Source organism: Phyllobates terribilis, unplaced genomic scaffold (genome assembly GCF_046119375.1).
Source record: "Phyllobates terribilis strain yellow unplaced genomic scaffold, ASM4611937v1 Scaffold_1__5_contigs__length_1240528914, whole genome shotgun sequence".
NCBI lineage: Eukaryota > Metazoa > Chordata > Amphibia > Anura > Dendrobatidae > Phyllobates > Phyllobates terribilis.
In genome coordinates this window covers 699,670,147-699,697,623 of record NW_027362761.1, presented here as the reverse complement: position 1 = coordinate 699,697,623, position 27,477 = coordinate 699,670,147, and the positions used below count along the sequence as shown (strand labels likewise).

Sequence of the window (27,477 nt, the reverse complement as noted above, 5' to 3'; positions counted from 1 at the left end):
TTTTACAATAAATCATCGGACAAAAGAAGTACGACCCTAGAATTTATTTATTAACAATATCAACCTAAAATATTTTTGTACACGACATTTTTGGTGAATACTTTTGGACTATCTGGAAGCAACTTTCCTTGTAAATGGGTATCCAAAACTTGCACCTTGACATTGGATCTCATTTTAACTCTTGAAAATGCAACATAGAGTTGTCCATGTCCAAAAACGGGCTCCGGTAAATATATGCCAACACGTTGTAGAGTTTGACCTTGTGACTTGTTTATTGTCATGGCAAATGCTGGTTTTACTGGAAACTGTCGACGTCGAAGCCTAAATGGAAGACCGGTGTCTGAAGGACATAAATCAATGCGTGGAATGAGCACTTCCGCTCCTTTAGCAGATCCAGTGATCACTGTTGCTTGAATTATGTGGGAATGGAGTCCAGTAACAATAAGGCGAGTTCCATTACATAGACCATTTCTTGTATTTAGATTCCGAAGCAACATTACGATTGCTCCAACTTTAAGTTGTAGTCTGTGGAATGGCATTCCTGATGGCGTAACACTATTTAAAAATTCAACTGGATAATGCTCTCGTTCATCTTCATTGTCGACATCCACCGAATCATCACTTTTGTATAATTTATACTCTCCAGGCATTCTATCCATCACACGGGAATTTAGCAGAGCTACGTCATCGTTCTTGGGACAGAGACTTGCATAGGAAGAGGCCCTCTCAACACTGCTTTGGTCGTTTACATCTATTTCAACGCGTTGTCCAAAAACATCACTTACGATGCAGTCAGTGCACACCATGTCTTCTGGTATTTCAATAATGTCTTCTCCAAGGTTATATTCATTGCTCAGTTCACCATTACCAAGTTTAAGAAGCCAATTGCTGTACTCTGGATCAGAAGATCGCATGTTGTTAATTAGTTGTAGTTTATTAAACTCTTTCCAAAGGTCTGACATTTTTAAGGTTGACTCGATAATATTTGTTCTTGTTCCATTCAGTACAACTGGAAGGCATTGCCTAAAATCTCCGCCAAGGACAAAAACTTTACCTCCAAGAGGAATTTCATTTTTTTCAGCAATATTTGTAGTCATAACTTCACGCAGAAGTCTGTCAATTAAGCTCAAAGCATATTTGGGCGCCATGGTGCACTCATCAAGTATCAAAAGATTTGCACTGTTCAACTGTTTTCCTGCAAATGTGTCTTGTTTGATTCTGGAAACGGAGATTTCATTGACCGGAACTGGTATCCCAAAGAGTGAATGCATAGTGCGACCTCCTCGTAAAAGGTTTGCTGCAATACTTGTTATAGCCGATGGCAATACTACTTTTCCTAACCCTCTAACGTGATGCATTAAAACTTCATATAGGTATGTTTTACCGCTGCCTCCAGGACAGTCAATAAAGAAACATTTTGGCATTGGATCGGCTTGGTTTTCTACAGCGCTCACAATAGTGTCATATGCAATCCGTTGTTCTTGATTTAAGAAGTTTTTCTTCTCTGTTGCCAACAATAATTCATAAGCTTCGTCATACTCTTGAATTTGTGCAACTTGACTTGCATGCTGTGGCAAATTAAAGTCTGAAAACGTTTTTCCATGCAGTAGTAGGATATTTTGGACATCTTGCATGGCATAAGATTCGCAATTGTGACAATTTCCACTTTTGTTGTGAAGACGTAAGCAGTAATCTTCAATTATATGTTCTTTGAAATTTGTCCAAAGTTGAGCCGGATTTGTAGGTGGTCCAAAGACACAAATGTAGGCAAACAATTCACGAAGTTTCTTAGGCATATGTAGAGTAACTGCGTCTTCTAAAGTAAGTGTCCACATAGTATCATCCAATAGAAGTCCTAAAGCCAAAGCTGCAGCTTTAAATGTATCGTGCAATACTCCATTAACTGTTTTCAAATCTTCGTAACTTCTAGCTCCTTTGACATGCAGTAGTAACAGCCGAAGGCAATATCTTTCTTGATCTTTGACACTAACAGTATACATGCGTCCAATTATTCTGCTAAGTCCTCGTTGTCTTGGCTTCCAAGTTTTATTCCAAACGTAATGCTCTGGAATCTCTCGATACAAATACTGCCTTGCGTTTTCGTCACGTTGGTTCAGCAAAAACCATTCCATTAATGTTGACGTTGTGCTTAAATTTTTGGAGACATCTTCGACTTGAGCATTTTCAAAGAAATAAAGCTGCTGTTGATTTGGTAAATGAATAGCTAAACGTATAATGGCATGGGACTGTGAATGCATTGGAAATGCAAATATTCTCCAAGCAGCTTCTGGAGCACTGACATATCTTGAGTCAACAAACCGTGATGATTCATCGTGATTGACTGTTTTTTGTTGGATTTCAACGTTAGCTTTGTCATGCCCCTTGTAGATGTACTTGAAAAGATATTTAACACTTGTTATTGAAGCGCAGATTTCAACATTGATGTGACAGTTGTAGCGTTTTAATAAGTACGGGTTGTATGGAACTATCCATGAGTTATTTATAATCTTTTTGTTGTGTACAATGTTATCAGTCAGTTGTCTCCGGTAGGATGGGTAGCCGTCCAAATCTTTAACAGTGTGCTGTTTCAACTGCTTTGGAAACCCTTTTGTACACTTTCCGTTTTCCATGCATGGACTTTTTGGATTTGCTACACCGCATGGGCCATGAACCATATTACAGATTACAATATTATACAGTTCAGGATACTTTTCTTGGTTAGGAATTTCAGCCCACACTATGTTGTCAATTTCATCCTCCGTGCGAAACTTGGAATCCGCGTCTAAAATAATTAGTACATGCGCATGTGGGAGACCTCGTTTCTGAAACTCTATGACGTGTACCATTGCTACGACTGTTCCAAAAAGGCCTTTTTTGATGTCTTCAAAAAGGCTTCTGAGTTTTAGTCGAAATACGCGTGCAACTAAGTCCGGCCTGTGTTCAACTTGCTGCCAGGGTTGTAGATTTTCTGTAATTTCCGGCCATTTAGGATTACAGGTCATTGTTAAAAAAATGTCAGGTCTTCCATACTTTGTTACTATTGCCATTGCATCTTGATAACGCTGTTGCATGTTGCGGGGGCTACTTTCAAAGGACGATGGGAGAATTACTGTTTTTCCAATTGGAATTCCTTTTTGAATGGATTGTTTTTGCAAATGTTCTTGAAGAACACAGTCTTCTTCAACTTTAAGTTGTTTTTGATTTCTTCGTATGAAATTGAGCCGATTTGCTTCAATTTTAACGTATGCGTCTACTAAGTACTGTTGTGTCAGTTTCCCACCGTTTAAAATAGGATTGAAGTATTTTCGCACAGACAGAATAAAACTGTAGTACTGTAGTTGTGTAATTCTTCTTGAAGTTCCTTGCTGGTGTAGGTTTTCATGCCACCCTTGATCACCGCTTGGAAAGAATAGCGGATACAGAAGAGCATCAAGGTTGCTGTGCAAAATGCTAATCCGTTGTGTTTTAGGAACGAAAGGGTTGTTTTTGTCTGGCTTAAGATGGACTAATATATCTCTTTGAAAAGGAGGCTCTCCATCATCGTTTTGAAAAACAACTGCGACCTCACTTACACGTGGTTTGTTGTAACATCGGGGATCTTGTTGACGTTCTTGTTTAATGGCCATGATAATAGAAGGCATTTCCGTCCCATTTTGTATAGCTCTCTGTTCCTCCTCAGCTTCAACGTCTTTTAGCATGCGATATGCGGCAGCAAATGGGCTGATTGTTTGTAAATGTACGGCAATTAGGTTCATCAGTTCTGCATTACACTTTTCATTTTCTTTTCGGTTCATCCTTTGTTCTGTAGCTTCATTTGGATCAAAGATGTATAATTGTGCAAATGTTGGTGGTTGTCCTAGTTCTGGGTGAAGTGTTCCAGTACGGTGGTAGATCTGGCCATGAATTTTAAAACAATACGGTCCCAATCCAGGGGGCGGTGCAATGTTGGCACCAAATGAAGCAAAGGCATGAGAACTGTTGTGTAGCATCGGCGTCTCTGCCCCGTTCTAGGCAGAGACGCCGTCCCTCTCACCTCCCCGCTCCTGGCGCGGCGTCCTCCAGCGCTTCTCTCCCCGCTGCTTCCGGCACGCGCTCCTTCCCCGGCAGTGTGCTTAGGGCGCGCGCGCTTCCCCTCTCTTAAAGGGACCGCGCGCGCCGTCCTAAGGAGTCCCCGGCCAATTGCCGGAGGACCTCCCATATAAAAGGCACCTCCTCCAAAATGGAGGTGCCCGAGCAATGTTGTAGCACTGTTCACTACTCTGCTTCAGCCCTCAGGTCCCGTTGCCAGTTACCTGCCAGATACCTGCCAGATTCCTGCCAGCTTGCTGTCTTATTCCTGCCTGATATTCTGCTACCTGCCTGCTAGCCTGAGGTCCGACGGTCTGCCTTCCAACTCCTGTCAGTCTGTCTAAGGACCAGCTTGCCCGCTCACCTGGGAACGCACATCTGCTACCTGCCTGCTTGCCTGAGGTCCGACGGTCTGCCTTCCAACTCCTGTCAGTCTGTCTATGGACCAGCTTGCCCGCTCACCTGGGAGCGCTCATCTGCTGCCTGTCTGCTAGCCTACCTGGAGGCTCTGCCGTCACGTGCTGTGACCACCCGCCTGTCCAGAGACTTCTGCCCGCTCACCTGGGAGCGCTCATCTGCTACCTGTCTGTTGGTCTTCCTGGAGGCTCCGCCGTCACATGCTGTGACCACCCGTTTATCCAGAGGCTCTCGCCTGCTCACCTGGGAGCTCACGTCTATCATCAGCCGCCACAGGTCGTACCAATCCTTTACCCAGAGACTGCCCCGGTCACTTGCTGTGACCTCCTGCCCGTTCATCCAGAGACTGCCCCGGTCACTTGCCGTGACCTCCTGTCCGTTCATTCAGAGACTGTCCCGGTCTCCTGCTGTGACTGCCTGCCCGTCTACCCTGGTCGCCACCCGCTCCCTTACAAGGACCGCCCCCTTGTATAGTAGCTCAGAGGTTCCGCCTCCCAGACCCGTTACAGTTTGCTCGGGCCATGGAACCCGGTGGCACCCAAGCTCCCTCGCTCTCGGACCTGTGTCATGAACTGTCCTGTCAGAGGTCCCAACAGGAGTCCATCCTGGGTCACCTGCGGAATGTCAATTCTCGCCTGGACACTCTGACGGCTCTGCTTGCAACCACCGCCAGTGCCATGACTCGCAATCCGGCAGCTCCACTGCCCACTAATAATATGGTATCCTACCCCGGACCCCGGCTTTCTGCACCTCCTCGCTTCGGAGGCGACTCCGCCCAGGCTCGGGGCTTCATAAATCAGTGCACCCTGCATTTTGAACTCCTGTCTCACCAGTTTAACTCCGACTGGGCCAAAATTGCCTTCATCATGTCCCATCTCACCGGGGAGGCCCTGGCCTGGCTAAATCCTCTATGGGAGAGAGGAGACCCCCTGGTGTCCGACTTGCCTGCCTTTCTCACGGCTTTCCGGAAAGTCTTCGATGAACCCGGACGGAAGACCTCATCCGCATCATCACTGCTACGCCTCCGTCAGGGAAGTCTCACCGTGGGCCAATATGCCATACGGTTCCGTACCCTTGCCTCGGAGCTGGCCTGGGATAATGACGCTCTGGTATCCGTCTTCTGGGAGGGTCTGTCCGGCCGTATTAAAGATGAACTTGCCGGTCGGGACATTCCTACCACTCTCGATGACCTAATAACTCTTGCCACCCGGATTGACCTACGGTTCCAGGAGCGTGCCAAAGAGGTCACCCGTGAGAGGAGGTTTCCACGTCTAGCTCCTACTTTTCAGCAACCCGTCACTGCCTCCGTCTCTCCTGAGCCTATGCAGGTCGACCAGACCAAGATGGTCGGTTCTCGCCAAGAATCTCGCTGAGCCGAGGGAAGCTGTTTCTATTGTGGCAGTATGAAGCACTTCATCCTTTCCTGCCCGGAAAAGCCGGGAAACGCCAGTGTCTAGGACCACTCGGAGAGGTCGTCCTAGAAAAAAGTAAGCCCTCTCCGTCTCTGACCTTACCGGTCTCTATTGCTTGGGGAGAGAACCGTCTCTTTGAACTCGCCCATCTGGATTCTGGAGCTGCTGGAAACCTCATCTCCCAGTCTCTGGTAGAGAGATACCATATTCCCACCAAGTCCCTGGCTGAACCATTGTCAGTCGCCTCTGTGGATGGAAGACTTCTCTCGGAGACCATCCTGCTCGTCACTGAACCCATAACCCTGCAGGTGGGAATGCTGCACTCTGAGGAGATCTCATTCCATGTGCTGTCCGGACTTTCTCACTCCCTGTTGCTAGGTTTACCTTGGCTCCAGACACATGAACCCGTATTGAACTGGCGGTCCGGTGAAGTACTCCGATGGGGTCCTGACTGCCATAGGACCTGCCTGGTCCCGGTCCGTCCACTTCGCCCTCAGCCTACTCCAGCTAACTTACCTGGTCTCCCGGCTCCCTACTGGCCCTATGCGGACGTCTTCGGTAAGAAGGAAGCTGAGACGTTGCCACCCCATAGGCCATACGATTGCCCGATCGACCTGGTACCTGGTACCACTCCTCCCCGTGGGCGTATCTACCCGTTGTCTGCAGCCGAGACCCGGGCCATGTCTGAGTACATTGAAGAGAATCTGGCTAGGGGATTTATCCGAAAATCTACCTCCCCGGCTGGAGCCGGAATCTTCTTTGTCAAAAAGAAAGACGGCTCGCTACGTCTCTGTATTGACTACAGAGGACTCAATCTCATCACGGTAAAAAACAAATATCCCCTGCCACTCATCTCCGAATTGTTTGACCGTCTCAAGGGCGCCAGGATCTTCTCCAAGCTGGATCTACGAGGAGCGTATAATCTGGTCCGTATCCGTCAAGGAGACGAGTGGAAGACGGCATTCAATACCCGGGACGGTCACTACGAGTACCTTGTGATGCCCTTCGGTCTCTGTAATGCTCCCGCGGTCTTTCAGGAACTAGTCAACGACATCTTCCGTGACCTCCTGTACTCCTGCGTAGTGGTATACCTGCACGATATCTTGGTCTTCTCTCCGGATCTCCCCACACACCGGAGGGATGTTCGTCAGGTCCTGCTTAGGCTTCGGCAGAACCACCTTTATGCCAAATACGAGAAGTGCCTCTTCGATCAGACCTCCCTTCCGTTCTTGGGCTATGTTATCTCCCAAACAGGTCTGCAAATGGATCCCGAGAAGCTCTCTTCCGTTCTAAAATGGCCTCGTCCTGAAGGTTTGAAGGCGATACAGCGATTCTTGGGCTTCGCTAATTATTATCGTCTTTTCATCCCACACTTCTCGTCTCGGACTGCTCCCATATCTGCACTTACCCGTAAGGGGGCTAACCCCAGGACATGGTCGCCTGAAGCCGAGGAGGCCTTCCTTTCCCTAAAGAAAGCCTTCGCCTCTGCTCCCATCCTGCACCGTCCGGACTGTAATAAACAATTCTACCTGGAGGTTGATGCCTCCTCCTCCGGAGCCGGAGCGGTGCTCACCCAAAAATCTTCTACCGGGAGAATGGTAACATGCGGCTTCTTCTCCAAAATCTTCTCCTCGTCGGAGCGCAACTACTCCATAGGAGACCGTGAATTGCTAGCCATCAAATTGGCACTGGGGGAGTGGCGCTATCTGCTTGAAGGGGCTCTCTACCCAGTAATTATCTACACGGATCACAAAAACCTGGCATATCTCCAAAATGCCCAGAGACTCAATCCTCGCCAGGCCCGGTGGTCGTTGTTTTTTGCCCGCTTCGACTTCATTCTTCATTTCCGTCCGGCGGACAAGAACGTCAAAGCTGATGCCTTGTCCCGGTCCTTCCTGTCCTCCGATCAAGAGGAGGAACCTACGCAGATCATCGACTCCTCCAAAGTGATGAATGTGGCCCCCTTGGATCTGACTCGTCTTCCACCCGGTAAGACGTTCGTAGCTGTGCCAGATCGGGAGAGGGTTCTTCGCTGGGGACATTCTTCTAAACTAGCTGGCCATGCTGGCCAAAAGAAGACCATCCAACTTATTACCCGGCATTACTGGTGGCCTACCCTGCGTAAGGACGTGGTAGACTTCGTTGCGGCCTGTTCTTCCTGTGCCCGTAACAAAGTTCCCCGACATCTACCTGCCGGCCATCTCCTGCCCCTTCCCGTACCTGCTGCTCCTTGGCAACACATCGCTATGGACTTTATCACCGACTTTCCAGTTTCTGCCGGTTGTAGTGTCATTTGGGTTGTCGCTGACCGTTTTTCTAAGATGGCCCACTTCATTCCCCTGCCTGGTCTCCCGTCTGCACCCGAGCTGGCTAAAGATTTTATCCGCCACATCTTCCGTCTCCATGGTCTGCCTCTCCACATCGTGTCGGATCGTGGGGTTCAGTTCACCTCACGCTTCTGGAGAGCCACATGTAAGCTGCTGGACATTACCCTGGACTTCTCCTCCGCTTACCACCCTCAGTCCATTGGTCAAGTGGAGCGGATCAATCAGATCTTGACCAGCTACCTCCGGCACTTCGTTGATGCTCACCACTCGGACTGGGTGGATCTCCTACCATGGGCCGAGTTCTCTTATAACAACCATGAGAGCGAATCCTCTTCCAAATCCCCGTTCTTTATAGTCGGTGGCCAGCATCCCCGGATTCCACTTCCTGTCTCCATTTCTGTGGACAACCCTGCAGCGGAGTCTCTTGTCAGCAAATTTTCTACTATTTGGGAGAGCACCAGGTCCGCTCTTCTTCTCTCCTCTGAGCGGATGAAGAGATATGCTGATAAGAGACGTCTGGATCCGCCCCAATTCCGTCCGGGAGACAAGGTTTGGCTCTCACCCAAACATGTGCGGCTCAAAGTACCCTCCTACAAGTTGGGCCCTCGATTCATCGGTCCCTTCGAAGTCCTCAGGCAAATTAACCCTGTGGCCTACAAATTAAAACTCCCGGCCACCCTACGGATCCCCAACTCCTTCCACGTATCTCTCCTCAAACCCGTTGTCTTTAACTTTTTTTCCAAAAATCCAGGTACCCTTCCTGCTCCGGTTTCCGCTGATGACATCTTTGAGGTAGAGAATTTTCTGGCCTCCAAGAGGGTAAGAGGAAAAACCTTTTTTCTGGTAGATTGGAAGGGGTTTGGTCCTGAGGAGAGAACTTGGGAACCCAGGGAGAACATCAACGCCCCGCTTCTCCTTGAAAAATTTCTTTCTGGCCAAAAAAAGAGGGGGCCTAAAGGAGGGGGTACTGTAGCATCGGCGTCTCTGCCCCGTTCTAGACAGAGACGCCGTCCCTCTCACCTCCCCGCTCCTGGCACGGCGTCCTCCAGCGCTTCTCTCCCCGCTGCTTCCGGCACGCGCTCCTTACCCGGCAGTGTGCTTAGGGCGCGCGCGCGCTTCCCCTCTCTTAAAGGGACCGCGCGCGCCGTCCTAAGGAGTCCCCGGCCAATTGCCGGAGGACCTCCCATATAAAAGGCACCTCCTCCAAAATGGAGGTGCCCGAGCAATGTTGTAGCACTGTTCACTACTCTGCTTCAGCCCTCAGGTCCCGCTGCCAGTTACCTGCCAGATACCTGCCAGATTCCTGCCAGCTTGCTGTCTTATTCCTGCCTGATATTCTGCTACCTGCCTGCTAGCCTGAGGTCCGACGGTCTGCCTTCCAACTCCTGTCAGTTTGTCTAAGGACCAGCTTGCCCGCTCACCTGGGAGCGCACATCTGCTACCTGCCTGCTTCCCTGAGGTCCGACGGTCTGCCTTCCAACTCCTGTCAGTCTGTCTATGGACCAGCTTGCCCGCTCACCTGGGAGCGCTCATCTGCTGCCTGTCTGCTAGCCTACCTGGAGGCTCTGCCGTCACGTGCTGTGACCACCCGCCTGTCCAGAGACTTCTGCCCGCTCACCTGGGAGCGCTCATCTGCTACCTGTCTGTTGGTCTTCCTGGAGGCTCCGCCGTCACATGCTGTGACCACCCGTTTATCCAGAGACTCTCGCCTGCTCACCTGGGAGCTCACGTCTATCATCAGCCGCCACAGGTCGTACCAATCCTTTACCCAGAGACTGCCCCGGTCACTTGCTGTGACCTCCTGCCCGTTCATCCAGAGACTGCCCCGGTCACTTGCCGTGACCTCCTGTCCGTTCATTCAGAGACTGTCCCGGTCTCCTGCTGTGACTGCCTGCCCATCTACCCTGGTCGCCACCCGCTCCCTTACAAGGACCGCCCCCTTGTATAGTAGCTCAGAGGTTCCGCCTCCCAGACCCGTTACATGTTGATACTTCTGATATTTTCCATGAAATTTCTACTGTGTTCATGCGTTCCTTTCATCAACTGCTCAAACAGATCTGAGTAGTGACATCTTGGTAGCATCACTTTTCCTTTTTGACAGCATTGAGTAAACTGATTGTCAGATGGTTTTTCCTTGATAAAATTCATAGATTCGCATTTTGAACAAACTACATTCATCTTCCCACAGTAGTGTTGAATAATGATAGTTTCATTGTCTGTTACGTAACGTGCAAGTTGTTGAATGTTCTGCTGGGTTTGCCTTAGTTGGTAGAGCATTCTTTTTTGATAAATTTGTCAATCGTGTTGTTCTCGGTTTGTCCTGGATTCTGGAGATTCATTCAGACGACATTATCTATGGGATTCTGCATCGTGTTCGTGTCTAGCCGCAGTGTGTTGCGGTGTTTCCCGTTCCCGACGTTGTCTGTGAGATTCCGCATCCTGTGCTTGTCTGGCGGCAGTGTCTTGTGGTGTCTCCTGTTTCCGACGTTGTCTGTGAGATTCCGCATCCTGGGCTTGTCTGGCGACAGTGTGTTGTGTTGTCTCCTGTTTCCGACGTTGTCTGTGAGATTCCGCATCCTGGGCTTGTCTGGCGACAGTGTGTTGCGGTGTCTCTTGTTCCCGGCGTTTTTGTTGAGATTCCGCATCCTGTGCTTGTCTGGCGGCAGTGTGTGGTGTTGTCTCCTGCTTCCGAAATTTTCTGTGAGCTTCCGCATCCTGGGCTTGTCTGCTGGCAGTGTGTTGTGGTGTCTCCTGTTCCCGGCGTTTTTGGTGAGATTCCGCATCCTGGGCTTGTCTGGCGGCAGTGTGTTGCAGTGTGTCCTGCTCCCGTTGTTTCTTGCGATATTCTGCATCCTTGGCTTGTCTGACGGCAGTGTGTTGCGGTGTCTCCAGTTCCCGGCGTTTTTGTTGAGATTCTGCATCGTGGGCTTGTCTGGCGGCAGTGTGTTGCGGTGTCTCCAGTTTCTGGCGTTTTTGGTGAGATTCCGCATCCTGGACTTGTCTGGCGGCAGTGTGTTGCAGTGTCTCCTGTTCCCGGCGTTTTTGTTGAGATTCGGCATCCTGGGCTTGTCTGGCGGCAGTGTGTTGCGGTGTCTCCTGTTCCCGGCATTTTTTGTGAGATTCGGCATCCTGAGCTTGTCTGGCGGCAGTGTGTTGCGGTGTCTCCTGTTCCCGGCGTTTTTGTTGAGCTTCCGCATCCTGGGCTTGTCTTGCGGCAGTTTGTCGCGGTGTCTCCTGTTCCCGGCGTTTTTGTTGAGCTTCCGCATCCTGGGCTTGTCTGGCGGCAATGTGTTGCGGTGTCTCCTGTTCCCGGCGTTTTTGGTGAGTTTCCGCATCCTGGGCTTGTCTGGCGGCAGTGTGTTGCGGTGTCTCCTGTTCCCGGCGTTTTTGGTGATATTCGGCATCTGGCGGCAGTATGTTGTGGTGTCTGTTGCTCTCGACGTTGTCGATTTCTTGCTGCTTCTGCTGCTTTTCTGTCTTCCTCCGTGGCGTATTTTCGCTTACGACCCATTATAAAACAGGAAGCGTAAAGAAGTATCTCTTCAGCGCGCTGTCCCTCGCACAGTGGGACAGAAGTCCCTCGCACAGTGTGACTGAAGTCCCTCGCACAGTGTGACAGAAGTCCCTCGCACAGTGTGACTGAAGTCCCTCGCACAGTGTGACAGAAGTCCCTCGCACAGTGTGACTGAAGTCCCTCGCACAGTGTGACAGAAGTCCCTCGCACAGTGTGACAGAGAAAACCTGCTCAGTACGTTATGAGCATTTTGTGAGTCACATGACCACATGGGCGGAGTTAGCCGTGCTATCTCCCGTACGTGGCGTAGATATTTGAAATGTTGCGGTAATTGGCCGGAGAGCGTGTTTAAATTTGGCGCGGAAATCTGTGATTGGTCGCGGGCGGCGTCCGCGACCAATCATAGAAGCAGGTTTTAAATGTCGCGCGCCGTGTTACTAAGCAGCGGACAGTGTGTTTGAATTCAGCGTTCAAATCTCTGATTGGTCGCGTCGGGAGGGCGCGACCAATCAGCGTATCGTATTGGTGAGGACCGGGGAGCGGCTGCCTGTGCGGCTACTTCCGCTCCGAGAAGCCGGGACATGAGCGGGCGCTCGCAGCAGAAGTATCCGGACCCGCAGCGCCGTTCCCCGGTCCTCCCTTCACACCCTAGCCGCTGATGTCCCCACAGTATCAGCATGGTGTTACAAAGATCCGGACATTTGTGTTAAAAATCGCTAATTGGTCGCAGGCTCTGCCCGCGACCAATCACCGATTTGGGCGCCAAATTTAAATATCGGCGGCGACCAATCACGGATCTTGGCTCCACATTCATTTAAATAGCGTCCACGACCAATCAGTACAGCGGTGTTGAAATGTGGAGCCAAGATCGGTGATTGGTCGTGGCCAATATTTAAATTTGGCGCCCAAATCGGTGATTGGTCGCGGGCAGCGCCTGCGACCAATTAGCGATTTTTAACACAAATGTCCGGACCTTGTAACACCATGCGGATACTATGGGGACATAAGCGGCTAGGGTGTGAAGGGAGGACCGGGGAGCGGCGTTGCGTGTCGGGATACTTCTGCTGCGAGCGGCCGCTCATGTCCCTGGTTCTCGCAGCAGAAGTATCCGCACATGCAGCGCCGCTCCCCGGTCCTCCCTTCACACCCTAGCCGCTGATGTCCCCACAGTATCCGCATGGTGTTACAAAGGTCCGGACATTTGTGTTAAAAATCGCTGATTGGTCGCTGACGCTGCCCGCAACCAATCACCGATTTGGGCTCCAAATTTAAATATCGGCCGCGACCAATCACCGATCTTGGCTCCAGATTTAAACACCGCTGTGCTGATTGGTCGCGGCCGATATTTAAATTTGGCGCCCAAATCGGTGATTGGTCGCGGGCAGCGTCGGTGTTTAAGTTTTGCGCTAAGACCGCGACCAATCATCGAATCGTCTTGGTGAGGACCGGGGAGCGGCGCTGCCTGTGCGGGTACTTACGCTGCGAGAACCCGGGACATAGCGGGCGCTCGCAGCAGAAGTATCCCGACCTGCAGCGCCGCTGCCCGGTCCTCCCTTCCGCATGGAGGTCAGCGGCGCCGGCGGTCCTTCCGCCGATACCGGCCAGGAGATGAGCGCCTCGCGCCGCTCATCTCCCGGCTGCATCTCCGTCCCGCAGATGGGTCCGGCGGTCGGGTTCCTTCTGCTGTTGCCGGCCGGGAGATGAGCGCCGCGCGGCGCTCATCTCCCGGCTGCATCGCCGCTCAGCTCCGTCCCGCAGATGAGCCGCTAACGGCCGCCATCTTTTTTCAGAAATCCCGCGGCGCTGATTGGCCGCTGCCGGACCAATGAGCGACGCGGGATTTCCTGGACAGACAGACAGACAGACAGACTGACAGACAGACGGGATAAGACAATTATATATATAGATATACCCAAGCCCCTCAGTTGAAGGACACCCCCCCGGAAGAAGCTTAACAGCGAAACGGCGTAGGGGTCTTGAGAGGTTATGCTGATGCTGATATTATGATCAGTCTATAGCTAATTTTCTAATAGGCATATTAACTATCTAATGTCACCTATTATGTCAGTAAGCAGCTGTATGTTTTCGGTTCATTTAATGGAATAGGGCAATATAGGCATTTTTTCCTAAATATAAATCAAACACTTAGCACTTTATAGTTATTTATTGATTGAATGTCAGATTCCCTCTCCTTTATTCTACATTGACTGACTAATTTCTGCACTATTTGCACTTTGTTGATTTTTTACACATGTTCATGGTACTAATTTAATATATATCATGTGAACAAGGTTGTTTAGTTAATTGCTATATGATTATGTAAGATGAGATATGACCAAGCTGTATATTGCACCTCTCTTTCCTGGATGTTCCCTGTCATTTCCTTATCCCTGTTTTTTATTATAAATATTGAATAAAAGTACATATTTTTAATTTAAACTAGAGTCTCTGGGATCCTGTGGGTTTGATATGAACAACCACATTGGATTAAGCATATAGTGATATCCTCACAGTGTCTAGTGTTTGCAATTTTTTTTTGGACTTGATGAATAATTATTGTGTTTTAGCAAGGTTATGATTTCATGATATGGAGGGGACAAACACATATATGTATATATTGTTATATTGCTATTACCATGAATTATGTCTCCACGGCTGTGAGCCTCATGCTGTATCTGGGGAGCGCCGTGCGGCTTCATGCTGTTTCTGGGGAGCGCCGTGCGGCTTCATACTGTTTCTGGGGAGCGCCGTGCGGATTCATGCTGTATCTGGGGAGCGCTGTGCGGCCTCATGCTGTATCTGGGGAGCGCCGTGCGGCCTCATGCTGTTTCTGGGGAGCGCCGTGGGGCATCATGCCGTATCTGGGGAGCGCCGCGCGGCCTCATGCCGTATCTGGGGAGCGCCGTGCGGCCTCATGCTGTATCTGGGGAGCGCCGTGCGGCCTCATGCCGTATCTGGGGAGCGCCGTGCGGCCTCATGCTGTATCTGGGGAGCGCCGTGCGGCCTCATGCTGTATCTGGGGAGCGCCGTGTGGCCTCATGCTATATGTAGGGAGCGCCCTGCGGCCTCATGCGGTTTCTGGGGAGCGCCGTGCGGTCTCATGCTGTATCTGGGGAGGACCGTGCGGCCTCATGCTGTATCTGGGGAGTGCCGTGTGGCCTCATGCTATATGTGGGGAGCACCCTGCAGCCTCATGCTGTATCTGGGGAGCGCCGTGTGGCCTCATGCTATATGTGGGGAGCACTCTGCGGTCTCATGCTGTTTCTGGGGAGCGCCGTACGGTCTCATGCTGTATCTGGGGAGCGCCGTGTGGCCCCATGCTATATGTGGGGAGCGCTGTGCGGCTTCTAGCTAGATATGGGGAGCGCCATGCGGCCTCATGCTGGACATGGGGAGCTACGTGCGGCCTCATGCTGGACATGGGGAGCTATGTGTGGCCTCATGCTGGACATGGGGAGCTACGTGTGGCCTCATGCTGGACATGGGGAGCTACGTGCGGCCTCATGCTTTATCTGGGGAGCGCCGTGCGGCCTCATGCTGTATCTGGGGAGCGCCGTGCAGCCTCATGCTGTATCTGGGGAGCGCCGTGCAGCCTCATGCTGTATCTGGGGAGCGCCCTGTGGCCTCATGCTATATGTAGGGAGCGCCCTGCGGCCTCATGCGGTTTCTGGGGAGCGCCGCGCGGCCTCATGCTGTATCTGGGGAGGACCGTGCGGCCTCATGCTGTATCTGGGGAGCGCCCTGTGGCCTCATGCTATATGTAGGGAGCGCCCTGCGGCCTCATGCGGTTTCTGGGGAGAGCCGCGCGGCCTCATGCTGTATCTGGGGAGGACCGTGCGGCCTCATGCTGTATCTGGGGAGCGCCGTGTGGCCTCATGCTATATGTGGGGAGCGCCCTGCGGCCTCATGCTGTATCTGGGGAGCGCCGTGTGGCCTCATGCTATATGTGGGGAGCGCTCTGCGGTCTCATGCTGTTTCTGGGGAGCGCCGTACGGCCTCATGCTGTATCTGGGGAGCGCCGTGTGGCCTCATGCTATATGTGGGGAGCGCGGTGCGGCTTCTAGCTAGATATGGGAGCGCCGTGCGGCCTCATGCTGGAAATGGGGAGCTACGTGTGGCCTCATGCTGGACATGGGGAGCTATGTGTGGCCTCATGCTGGACATGGGGAGCTACGTGTGGCCTCATGCTGGACATGGGGAGATACGTGCGGCCTCATGCTGGACATGGGGAGCTACGTGCGGCCTCATGCTGTATATAGGGGGATTATGTGGAAGCTTATATTGTATGTAGGGTATCATACTTTATATAGGGGATGTCAGCATACTAAATTGTGCTCAATATTAAGTCATACAATTAATGTGAAAAAATAATTATAATTAATATTAATATTGAGCAGAATTAATTTCAGCCTATTAGTTCGACCTCCACAACAATCACAGTCTCCCATGTGGCCCCTTAGGAAAATTAATACCCACCCCGCTCTATTTTGTTTAGCGCTATGTTATGCATAGCGCTGTACACAAGGAATAAATTTGCGCGCCGCTATCTCTATCTTTTTCTGTTTACAGATCTGCACCAGAGCGCCTGTGTGTTACTCACATAAACTATCACATGATTTATCAAAGGGATGATGTGACATGTCACGTGATACATCAGGTACTGAGGTTGGGGGGCCCAGACCTTCTAAACTGCCCGGGGCCCTGGCTACTCTTAATCCACCCCTGGTCACTATCTAGGAATGTGCTAATGTAGCACTATGCCTGCACACACATGGAGTCAGGCTGGTGTGGGCTGCAGAATATGTAATAGTCTTATAGTGTCACTTACATGTCCAGCTACAATGTTCTAGGCAAAGAGGTGCAGGACACATTGATGTGCAGCAGCAGGGCTGTCTACAAGAGAGAGTGGGAGTTGTATTTCCCAGTGTATACTGTAGGTCTGACCTCATTGCTGTGGTGCTGAAAGGACAGCTCATACAACAGCGCTAGCATGCTGCTCCTCCATTCCTGCGCCTCCTTCTCATCATACTCTTCTAGGCAAGAGTGAAAATCTGCTGCTCTTGGGGGCTAAGAACCCACCATAGCTGCTACAGTCTCCCTCCAGCGAGCCTGCGATCAGTCAGCAGACAAGTGGCAATCCCAGGAAGCAGAAAGACCCAGTGGCAGCAGCCTGCTGTGGACTCGCACTTTATCCTCAGTTCATCATTCATCCTTACACTTGGCATAACTGCCTCAATGCCACAGGATCTCTCTACTAGCCTCTGATGGATAATTATTCTGTCTTGTTATTCAATGACTCCTGCTTGGGGCCTCCGCTGTACCCATGTGCCAACATCTCAGAGGACCTCAGTGAACCTCCTAAACCACCCCAGCTGGTGGATGCCTGGCTTGTACCCCTCTTCTTTGCTATGCTCATGGTAGTGGGGCTTGTTGGAAACTCCTTGGTTATTTATGTTATTTCCAAGCACAAACAGATGAGAACAGTGACTAACTTTTATATAGGTAAGTGAACTCAGAATGGTGGAGAGATGTTAGGTGGGTACTTATTCTACATGTCCTGTGTAACAGAAAAGAGCAAATGTGTATTGAGTAGATGTAATACTTATGGCAAGTAGGATAAAACCATTTCTAATGATCACCAAATAGAATATACATATATATATTTATTTATGTACTTGTGCGTGTGTGTGTATGTGTATATAATATATATATAATTACATATAATGTGTGTGTGTGTGAGGAGAGTGGGGATTTGCTCAAGATGTTCAATTGCCTACAGAAAATAAAACACTGCATGTGCCATTGAATGTATTCAACTGCACACATCTCAAACATCTAGGTCTTAGGAGCCAAGGGAAAATCTTTTGTTAGAAGAGACTGGAATATAGGTGTACTACTAAATCTGAAGTTGTGACAAGTGCTTGATTATAATATGGCAGCTAAAGAAAGTATATTTTATGAAGTTAAGATCACTTTTTCTAAATGTAACACACCAAAGGGAGAAAATAGTACTTGTTTTGCTTCCAAATAGTTGTAGACTAATAAAGAGAAATACATTATTTCTAACATTTCTATTCTGTCAATGTTTATATTTCAAAAACTCAATGTTTTCCTTAGGCAATTGTATAGGTGCATTGATGTATTACTTTGCTTCACTTTTTTTTTTTAAATGCACGTTATTTCTCTCCATGCTTGCCCAGCAGGCATGCACTTGGTGGTTTAATCTAAGAACTATACTGTGCACTAAGAGCCAATGAGATGTGCTTTGAGCCAATCAGACATCCCCCACCTTGTGGCTCTTTCTTTCTCACAGTGTGTAGTCTCTTACACATACCTTAAGGGGTGCTACTTCAGCTGTATCCACCTCCTCTCCAACCCTTGAGGGCTGAGAGATCATTTATACAGAACAACATTGAGACAAAGGGGAACTACATGCTGATAGAAGTTGAGAAATAGGGCAACTACTTCATTGTCAAATATATTACAAAGATATACTGTACATGTGTATATGACGCGCCCCTGGGCCTGTGTCGCGCTGCGTTGCGCACGCGGGAGCTTACCCGGAGCCGGATCTCTTGAGGGTTGTAGTCTCGTGGCGGTGATCCGGTCCGTGCCCAGGGAGTCAGACTAAGTGGCGCTGTATTAGTGGTAGATGTTGTACGACTACGCCACCCGTTGAATGCAGCGAAGGAGCTGCCGCTGCAGGGCAGACCGCTGAGGCCGGTGGTAGGATTGTGCAGCGTGATAGTATCACCCCCAACGGGAGGGGTATGGCCTCAGGGCAGCCGACGTGGATGATGGGGGTAGCAGGAACCACTCAGAGACGATGCGGTGTAGTTCAGGGTCTTTACTGGTGACAAAGATAGACCCTCCCGGAGTACTGGCTAGCGGTTGGGGCCTGGTCAGTCCTTGAGCAGATGGGATCTCCCCTGGCCAGGCGGAGTTGTAGGCCTCCCAAACTAACGATACTCTTCTGGCTACCTTGCTAGAAGCGAGTATAAGTAGCCCATGTCCCTGAGTGTACCGTGTGGTGCTCACCCGTATGGCCGGTGACTCAGGGCCTTCTAGTAGCTTCCGCTCCACGACGGCGGTGCTGGTCCCATGCGTGTGACCGTGTCTTCGGGTTTCTTGGCCAGAGGACCTGAAATCCCCTGCCTGACGGATTCTGCTGCTGGGTAGGAGTTAGTCCCCACAGCCTCGGACTCCGGGTCCGGTAAGAAATCTTCTCAGTCAGGGCGAGCTCTGCAGCTGCCAGCCCCTGACTCCTTGTAACACTGCTCCCACAGAGCTCCTGTTGTTTCTTCCCATAGCTGCTTCTCTTCTCTGTCTCTACTTCTGGCATGGCCCAGGAGCTGGGCCCAGCCGGAGCCACAGCTCCCTGTCAGCCCTCCTGGCTCAACTCTCCCTCTGAACTCTCTAACCCTGCCTCAGCCCCAGGTTTATATAGGGGAAGTTCTTCCCCTCCCAGGACTGGGCAGGAGGTGTGGCATGCATAGGATTCCTGACCAAGAGACCTCCCACCTGCTCTCAGACATAACATTGCTGTTACTGTGGAAACCAGACCCCTGGGGTGCCACATTCCCCCCTAGTGAAATTTAGTACTCTGGGACTAAACATATTTTTAAACATAACAAGGTATAAACAATAATAGTACAATAAGAAAAACATATAAAGATGGTCACGGCGTGTCCGCAACCGGGTGCAGTTTTTTGAAGAAAAGCAAGGTGTCCATTTCACCAAAACAGGGAGACGTAACCAGGTAGGGGTCTGTCCTGCCCCGAGTCCTTAACAGTCTTTAGTCCGTCCTGGGTTACGCTCCAACTATGTACAAAGGATTCCCGGTAAATCCACCAAAGACTCCCATAAATTACTAGAAACACATAATTATTTACAGGATATGGCCGCTCTCAGTCCTTGGCCAGTGGGGATAAGGAATGGCTGCTCACAGTCCTCAGCCTGGTTTAAGATAGGGGCACATGGGGAACAATTCACTAATCCCAACGGGGACCATATTTTAATTATCAGCAGTCCTTGTACCCTTACGGATAACTATTTACAGCTCTTTATTCACGCTACTTCCCTTCAGTAGCTATGTCCTCTTTGTGCTCCCTCCTGAGGGTAGTCCTCAGACCCGTCCGGGTCCTCTTGGCTTTCCTCGTATTGGTAGTACTGCAGCTCCTCCTCGGTTAGCTGGGTTAGTATCTCTGCGACAGTCCTCCTCCCAGGTGGCCAGGACTTTACCTCCCTTTGGGCTGCCCCGGTTAATTGGGCCACCAGGATGCTCACTTTTTGCTCCTCTGTGAGGGGGTACACCTGGAAGAGGCTATCCAGCTTTTCTCTAAAGTCATGCAGGGTATGTGACTCCCCTGAGTACTGGGGTAGCCAGGCTGCCCCCGGGATATAGGGCATGGTGAAAGGCATGACCGCAACAGCGGTGGCGCTGGCGGGGGTTGAAGCAGTGAAGCTCTCCTCCGTATCCGACATCTTCCTCCCCCCTAGTGGACCGTGGCCTACCTTGCGATGATCCTCTTCCGTAGGCCGCGGCTCCGCAGTGGATCGTCAGGGTTGAGGACCTTCCGTCGCGCTCCTGTGACGTCGGCGTCTGCTGGGCTCCTTCCAGGACCTTACGCAACGTCCGGACGTGAGGCGGGGCTTCAGTTCTCGCGCGCTTTCGGAGTCCACGCCCCTCTTCTTCCCGCGCGGCGTCCTCAAGATGGCGTCCAATGGCGGGAAAACTCCACGTATGGCGGGAAGAAGGCTGAAGATGGCGCCGGATGGCGGGAAACCTCCACGGATGGCGGGAATCTTCACCACTGGTAAGTTTGAACAGTCTTTTTCAGGCACGCAGTACCCAGTGGTTGCGGGCACGAAATCCTGCCGACTACGCCAAAAGTTGACGCGCCCCTGGGCCTGTGTCGCGCTGCGTTGCGCACGAGGGAGCTTACCCGGAGCCGGATCTCTTGAGGGTTGTAGTCTCGTGGCGGTGATCCGGTCCGTGCCCAGGGAGTCAGACTAAGTGGCGCTGTATTAGTGGTAGATGTTGTACGATTACGCCACCCGTTGAATGCAGCGAAGGAGCTGCCGCTGCAGGGCAGACCGCTGAGGCCGGTGGTAGGATTGTGCAGCGTGATAGTATCACCCCCAACGGGAGGGGTATGGCCTCAGGGCAGCCGACGTGGATGATGGGGTAGCAGGAACCACTCAGAGACGATGCGGTGTAGTTCAGGGTCTTTACTGGTGACAAAGATAGACCCTCCCGGAGTACTGGCTAGCGGTTGGGGCCTGGTCAGTCCTTGAGCAGATGGGATCTCCCCTGGCCAGGCGGAGTTGTAGGCCTCCCAAACTAACGATACTCTTCTGGCTACCTTGCTAGAAGCGAGTATAAGTAGCCCACGTCCCTGAGTGTACCGTGTGGTGCTCACCCGTATGGCCGGTGACTCGGGGCCTTCTAGTAGCTTCCGCTCCACGACGGCGGTGCTGGTCCCATGCGTGTGACCGTGCCTTCGGGTTTCTTGGCCAGAGGACCTGAAATCCCCTGCCTGACGGATTCTGCTGCTGGGTAGGAGTTAGTCCCCACAGCCTCGGACTCCGGGTCCGGTAAGAAATCTTCTCAGTCAGGGCGAGCTCTGCAGCTGCCAGCCCCTGACTCCTTGTAACACTGCTCCCACAGAGCTCCTGTTGTTTCTTCCCATAGCTGCTTCTCTTCTCTGTCTCTACTTCTGGCATGGCCCAGGAGCTGGGCCCAGCCGGAGCCACAGCTCCCTGTCAGCCCTCCTGGCTCAACTCTCCCTCTGAACTCTCTAACCCTGCCTCAGCCCCAGGTTTATATAGGGGAAGTTCTTCCCCTCCCAGGACTGGGCAGGAGGTGTGGCATGCATAGGATTCCTGACCAAGAGACCTCCCACCTGCTCTCAGACATAACATTGCTGTTATTGTGGAAACCAGACCCCTGGGGTGCCACATATATATATATATATATATATATATATATGTGTATATATATATATATGTACATATATATATATATATACACACATATATATATATATATATATATATATATATATATATATATATATATATATATATATACATACATACACAGTATATAGTCATGGCCGAAAGTGTTGGCACCCTTGAAATTGTTCCAGAAAATGAAGTATTTTCCCAGAAAATTATTGCAGCTATACAGTGGGTACAGAAAGTATTCAGACCCCTTTACATTTTTCACTCTTTGTTTCATTGCAGCCATTTGGTAAATTCTAAAAAGTTAATTTTTTTCTCATTAAAGTACACTCTACACCCCATCTTGACTGAAAAAAACAGAAATGTTGAAATTTTTGCAAATTTATTAAAAAAGAAAAACTGAAATATCACATGGTCATAAGTATTCAGACCCTTTGCTCAGACACTCATATTTAAGTCATGTGCTGTCCACTGCCTTGTAATCCTCCTTGAGTACTTTCTGTACCCACTGTATATATTTTTTTGGGAGAATTCTTGCAAATCAAATTGTACTGTGTTTGATTTTATGTAAAACCGCAAATTTCAGTAAATTCAACTCACACTCTGTCTTCCACAGATCGATCAGGTCATCTTTGACAGTGACCATTTAAATGTTTCTTTGACTAAAGATTACTGCTGTATACAGTTATGGTCAAAAGTGTAGGTACTCTGGAAATTGTTCTAGAAAATGAAGCATTTCTTCCAGAAAATTATTGCAATTACACATGTTTTGTTATACACGTTTAGTTCCTTTGTGTGTATTGGAACAACACAAAAAAAAAAAACTGAGAGAAAAAAAGAAAATTGGACATAATTTCAAACAAAACCCCCAAAATGGGCTGGACTATTGGCATCCTCAACTTAATATTTGGTTGCACACCCTTTGGAATAAATAACTGCAATCAATCACTTGCTATAATCATCAACAAGCTTCTTACCCTTCTCAACTGGAATTTTGGGCCACCATTCTTTTGCAAACTGCTCCAGGTCTCTCATATTTAAACTGTGCCTTCTCCCAACAGCAATTTAAGATCTCTCTAGTGCTTTGTTTCCATCCATTTCTGGGTTATTCTTGAAATATGCTTAGGGTTATTGTCCTGCAGGAAGACCCATGACCTAGGACGCAAACCCAGCTTTCTGACACTGGGCAGTACATTGCGACCCAAAATCCTTTGATAATCTTCAGATTTAATGATGCCTTGCATACAGTCCAAGCAATTAATGTCAGAGGCAGCAAAAGAACAAAAAAAATCTTTGTACCTCCACCATATTTGACTGTAGGTACTGTGTTCTTTTCTTTGTAGACCTCTTTCTGTTTTAAGTAAATAGTAGAATGATGTGCTTTACCAGAAAGCTGTATCTTGGTCTGATCTGTCCACAAGATGCTTTCCCAGAAAGATTTTATTTTACTCATGTACATTTTAGCAAGCTGCAGTCTAGCTTTTTATGCCTCTGTGTCAGCAGTGTTGCACTCTGAGCCTGCAGGACAGCTTGAATTTCTTTGGAACTTGATTGGGGCTGCTAATCCACCAACTGGACTACCCTATGTTGCAAACTTTGATCAATTTTTTTCTGCTGTCCACATCCAGGAAGATTAGCTACTGTGCCATGGGTTGTAAACTTGTTGATTATGGTACCCACATTGGACAAAGGAACATCAACATATCTGAAGATGGACTTGTAACCTTAAGATTGTTGATATTTTTCAACAATTTTGATTCTCAAGTCCTCAGGCAGTTCTCTTCTCTTTCTGTTCTCCATGCTTAGTGTGGCATACACAGACACACAACGCAAAGAGTTAACTTCTCCCCTTTTTATCTGGTTTTAGGTGTGATTTTCATATCGCAGATACCTATTACTTGCCACTGGTGAGTTTGAATGAGTTGATTACCCACAATTTTGGAAAGTTGCCAACAATTTTGTGCAGTCCATTTTTGGGGTTTTGTGTGAAGTTATGTCCAATTTACTATTTTTTCTTTTTATTTTTTGTGCTATTTCAACACACACAAAGGAAAAAACATATGTATAACAAAATATGTACAGTGGTTGGAGGTGCTAGCCCCCTATCTAACGAGTGAGCCTCAAAAGGCTTATTACAACCTGGCTTTGCAAGATGCCCAGGAGTATGTTAAACTAAAAACTGAAATACTAGCACGGTCAGGGGTCACTATGTCTGTCTGAGCTCAAAGGGTCCACCACTGGGCTTATTGCTGTGATAAACCCCCTTGTTCCCAGATGTTCGATCTGCTGCATCTGGTCCAGAAGTGGTTGGAGGCGGAGTCCTCCACCCCAGCCCAGATGGTAGAGCGGGTCATAATGGACAGATTTATTCACTCCCTCCCTAGGCCAGTGCAGACCTGGGTTGCGCAGGGATACTGCCGAAATTCTGCATCCCCATACTGGGGTGCCCAGAGGGAGTCTGATTCCCAAAAGAGGGGCACTAGAGCCACCACTGGGAGAAGTCCAAGGTCCCAAGGGGTCACTGAGGGGTTGCCAAAAGCCACTGGGAAAGACTTGCTCTGCTAAACATATCATGGCCCTGGACACATAGCCGCTCATTGTCCTATGTCCTCCAACCAAACGTCTGCAGCATAGGGAGGCGATGTTTATACTATGCCTATCCTGCCTGCAGTGAGGACTATCAGCCCAGGGAGGAGCCGCAGTCATGTCCTGTGACAACAAATGAAGTATTAGTGTGAGGACTTTTGGACTCAGGGAGCTTGTTGACCCTGGTAAGGGCCACACTCCCCTATCAGTTGATCCCAGGGAAACACGTGGATGTCTGCTGTATCCACGGGAATGCCAAGGATTACCCCGTCGTCAGAGTAACTATCAAAACGAACTGGAGGAATGAGTCCCATGAGATCGGGGTAGTCAAGGACTTGCTACACCCAGTGATAATCAGGCGGGACTTCAGCCTCTTCTGGGACTTGTGGGGAAAGGCGGGGGTGCCCACGAACTCAGGCTGGAGCCACTTCAACCATGAAGAATCCCCATTGCAGTTGAAGACAGAGGAGTTCCCCCTGTGTGTCCTTGCTGGCAACAAGAATGGGACAGTGACCCATGAGGATGAGATTCCTGAATTGGGGTTTCTGGTGGGAATTTTGGGACTGCTCAAATGGAGGACCTTATGTTAAAAAGATCATGGGACAATGTGACTGGGATAAATGGGGTTGGACAAGAGCTGCGGGCGGTCACCAGGTTTCCTTATTTTGCAGTTAATGAGGATTTACTATATCAGATCACTAAACAGAGAGGGGAAGTGTTAGAGTAGCTGTTAATACCAGGACCCTATAGGCATAGGGTACTAGAGCTGGCTCATTTTCATGTCTTGGGGCATCTGGGCATAGACAAAACCCAAGAGTGGGTTCTTCAAAGGTTTTACTGGCCTGGGTATTACCGGGAGGTTGTTAATTATTGTCGGTCCTGTCCTACAAGTCAGTTAACTGCTCCCGTGTCCCACTTGCGCAGTCTCCTGGTTCTGTTACCCATTATAGAGGTCCCGTTTGACCGAATTGACATGGACCTTGTAGGGCCCTTAGTTAAGTCCGCCAGGGGTCACCAACTATACAAACCGGTCTCCACAGCCGGTTCTATTGGGAATCTCCTCTGCCAGAAGTATAGCACGAGAGCTAGTCCATATTTTCTCCCAGACAGGCCTGCCAAAGGAGATCCTTATGGGCCAAGGGACTCCTTTTATGTCCAAAGTAATGAGGGAGTTGTGTAAGGCTCTCCAAATTGCCCAACTCTGGACGTCAGTGTACCATCCGCAGATTGACGGACTGGTAGAGAGGACCCTGAAGTCTATGCTTAAGAAGGTCTTTGAGAAGGATGGCCGAGACTGGGACTGCCTACTACCGTACCTACTGTTCTCCATTAGCGAAGTTCCCCAGGCCTCTACGGGATTCTCACCCTTCGAGCTGCTTTACGGATGGCATCCTCGGGGACTGTTGCACATTGCAAAGGAGACCTGGGAAGCCGAGATAACATCCCACCAAAGCGTCATCGAGCATGTGGCCCAGATACAAGACCGGATCGCGAGGGTGATGCCGATTGTAAGGGAAAGTCGCCTTCAAGCACAAGAGACCCAGGGGCTACAATTGGTCGGCAAGACTGAGACACTTTAGCCCTGGAGACTGGGTGTTGGTGCTAATCCCCATGGTGGAGAGTAAATTAACCTGCCCAAAACTTTGGTGAGACAGGGAACCGGTGGAAGCTACATGCCTGGTGGCCCATCCTAAAGCCTAAATCAAGGATGTCACAGTGGCAGAGTCACTGTCACCGGCCCAGAGCAATAGTGCTGAGAACTGCTTCAGCGGAACCGGGACCTGTTTTCAGAGCTGCCAGGTTGTACACAGGTGGTAGTGCATGGAATCCTGTTGGAGCCACATGTGAGGGTGAACCAAAAGCCGTATTTGATTCCTGAAGCCCGCCCCGAGGTGATTTCCAAGGAGATGAGGAGAATTTTGAGCCTCAGCATCATCGAAGAGTCAAAAAGCAGCTGGACCAGCCCCTATTGTCCTTGTGTCAAAGCCAGATGGAGAATGGCGTTTCTGTAATGAGTTCAGGAAGCTGAATAAGGTGTCAAAGTTCGATGCATATCCGATGCCCTGGGTCAATGAACTCATTAAGATGCTAGGGTCTGTCTGATATATCACCACCCTGGACCTAACGAAAGGGTACTGGCAAATTCTCCTGTCCCCAAGTGCCAAGGAGAAGATGGTCTTCTCTGCTCCTGACAGGTGCTTTCAGTACACTAGGATGTCATTCGGTCTGCAGGGAGCCCCAGCTATCTTCCAGAGGGTCATGGACCGGATCCTAGCCTCTCACAAAAAGTATGCTGCAGCTTACCTGGACAACATTGTGATATTCAGCCTGGATTGGGGAAGTCATTTACAGAAGGTTCAGGCTATACTGGATGCGCTAAGGAAGTCAGGGTTTACTATAAACCCAAAGCAGTGCTCTATGGGGAAAGAAGAGGCAAAATACTTGGGCTACATCGTCGGAAGAGGCGAAATAAAGCTGCAAGTAAATAAGGTGGAGGCTATCCAAAATTGGCCACAATCGAATTCCAAGAAGCAAGTTCAGGCTTTTCTGGGAATTGTGGGATACTATCGCCGATTTATCCCAAATTTCACCATGATAGCCGCTAACCCTGACTCATCTTCTTAAAGGCACGAAGACATCGATGGACAAATGGTCCTCTGAAGCAGAGATGGCATTTCAGGAGTTGAAGCTTGCCCTATATAAACATCCGGTCTTGGTCGTGATGCGCCCCCTGGGCCGTGGGGGTACCCGGAGCCGGGCCTTGTAGATGCTGGGGGTTGTAGTCACCGTGGCGGCGACCCGGTCCGTGACCCAGGGAGGTCAAACCAGGGTAGTCTATGTGTATAGGTTATATATAGTCCGACTACACCACCTGTGGAATGCGGTTATTGGGAACCGCCGCTGCGGAGCAGTCCGCTGAAGCTGGTAGTATGTGCAGCAAGGTGATGTAACTCCCCACAGGAAGAGTGGAGCTTCAGGGCAGTGTGTGAGGATGATGGTGGTGATGGTGCAAGGTGTCGTGGTGCAAGAATAATCACAGAGTCCAAACGATGCAGTCCCAGATCCTTTACTCACGGTTAAAGCGGTTCCAGGTACAGGGCCAGTGTAAGAGCCCACGGCGTCCTGTGCTCATGCAGTGAGGGGCTCGGACGACCCTCAGATATCTCCAGAGTATTTATCAGGACCC

At 49.9% G+C, this 27,477-nt stretch overlaps 1 protein-coding gene across 1 annotated transcript in view; it reads left to right on the top strand.

The window, feature by feature from the left end:
* Positions 1-16,973: 16,973 nt before the first annotated feature.
* KISS1R (KISS1 receptor) overlaps positions 16,974-27,477 on the top strand; it is a 431,843-nt gene continuing 421,339 nt past the window's right edge. Inside the window, 2 exon segments of the mRNA XM_073655142.1 lie at positions 16,974-16,995; positions 16,998-17,240. Coding sequence (XP_073511243.1) covers positions 16,974-16,995; positions 16,998-17,240 — 265 coding nt within the window.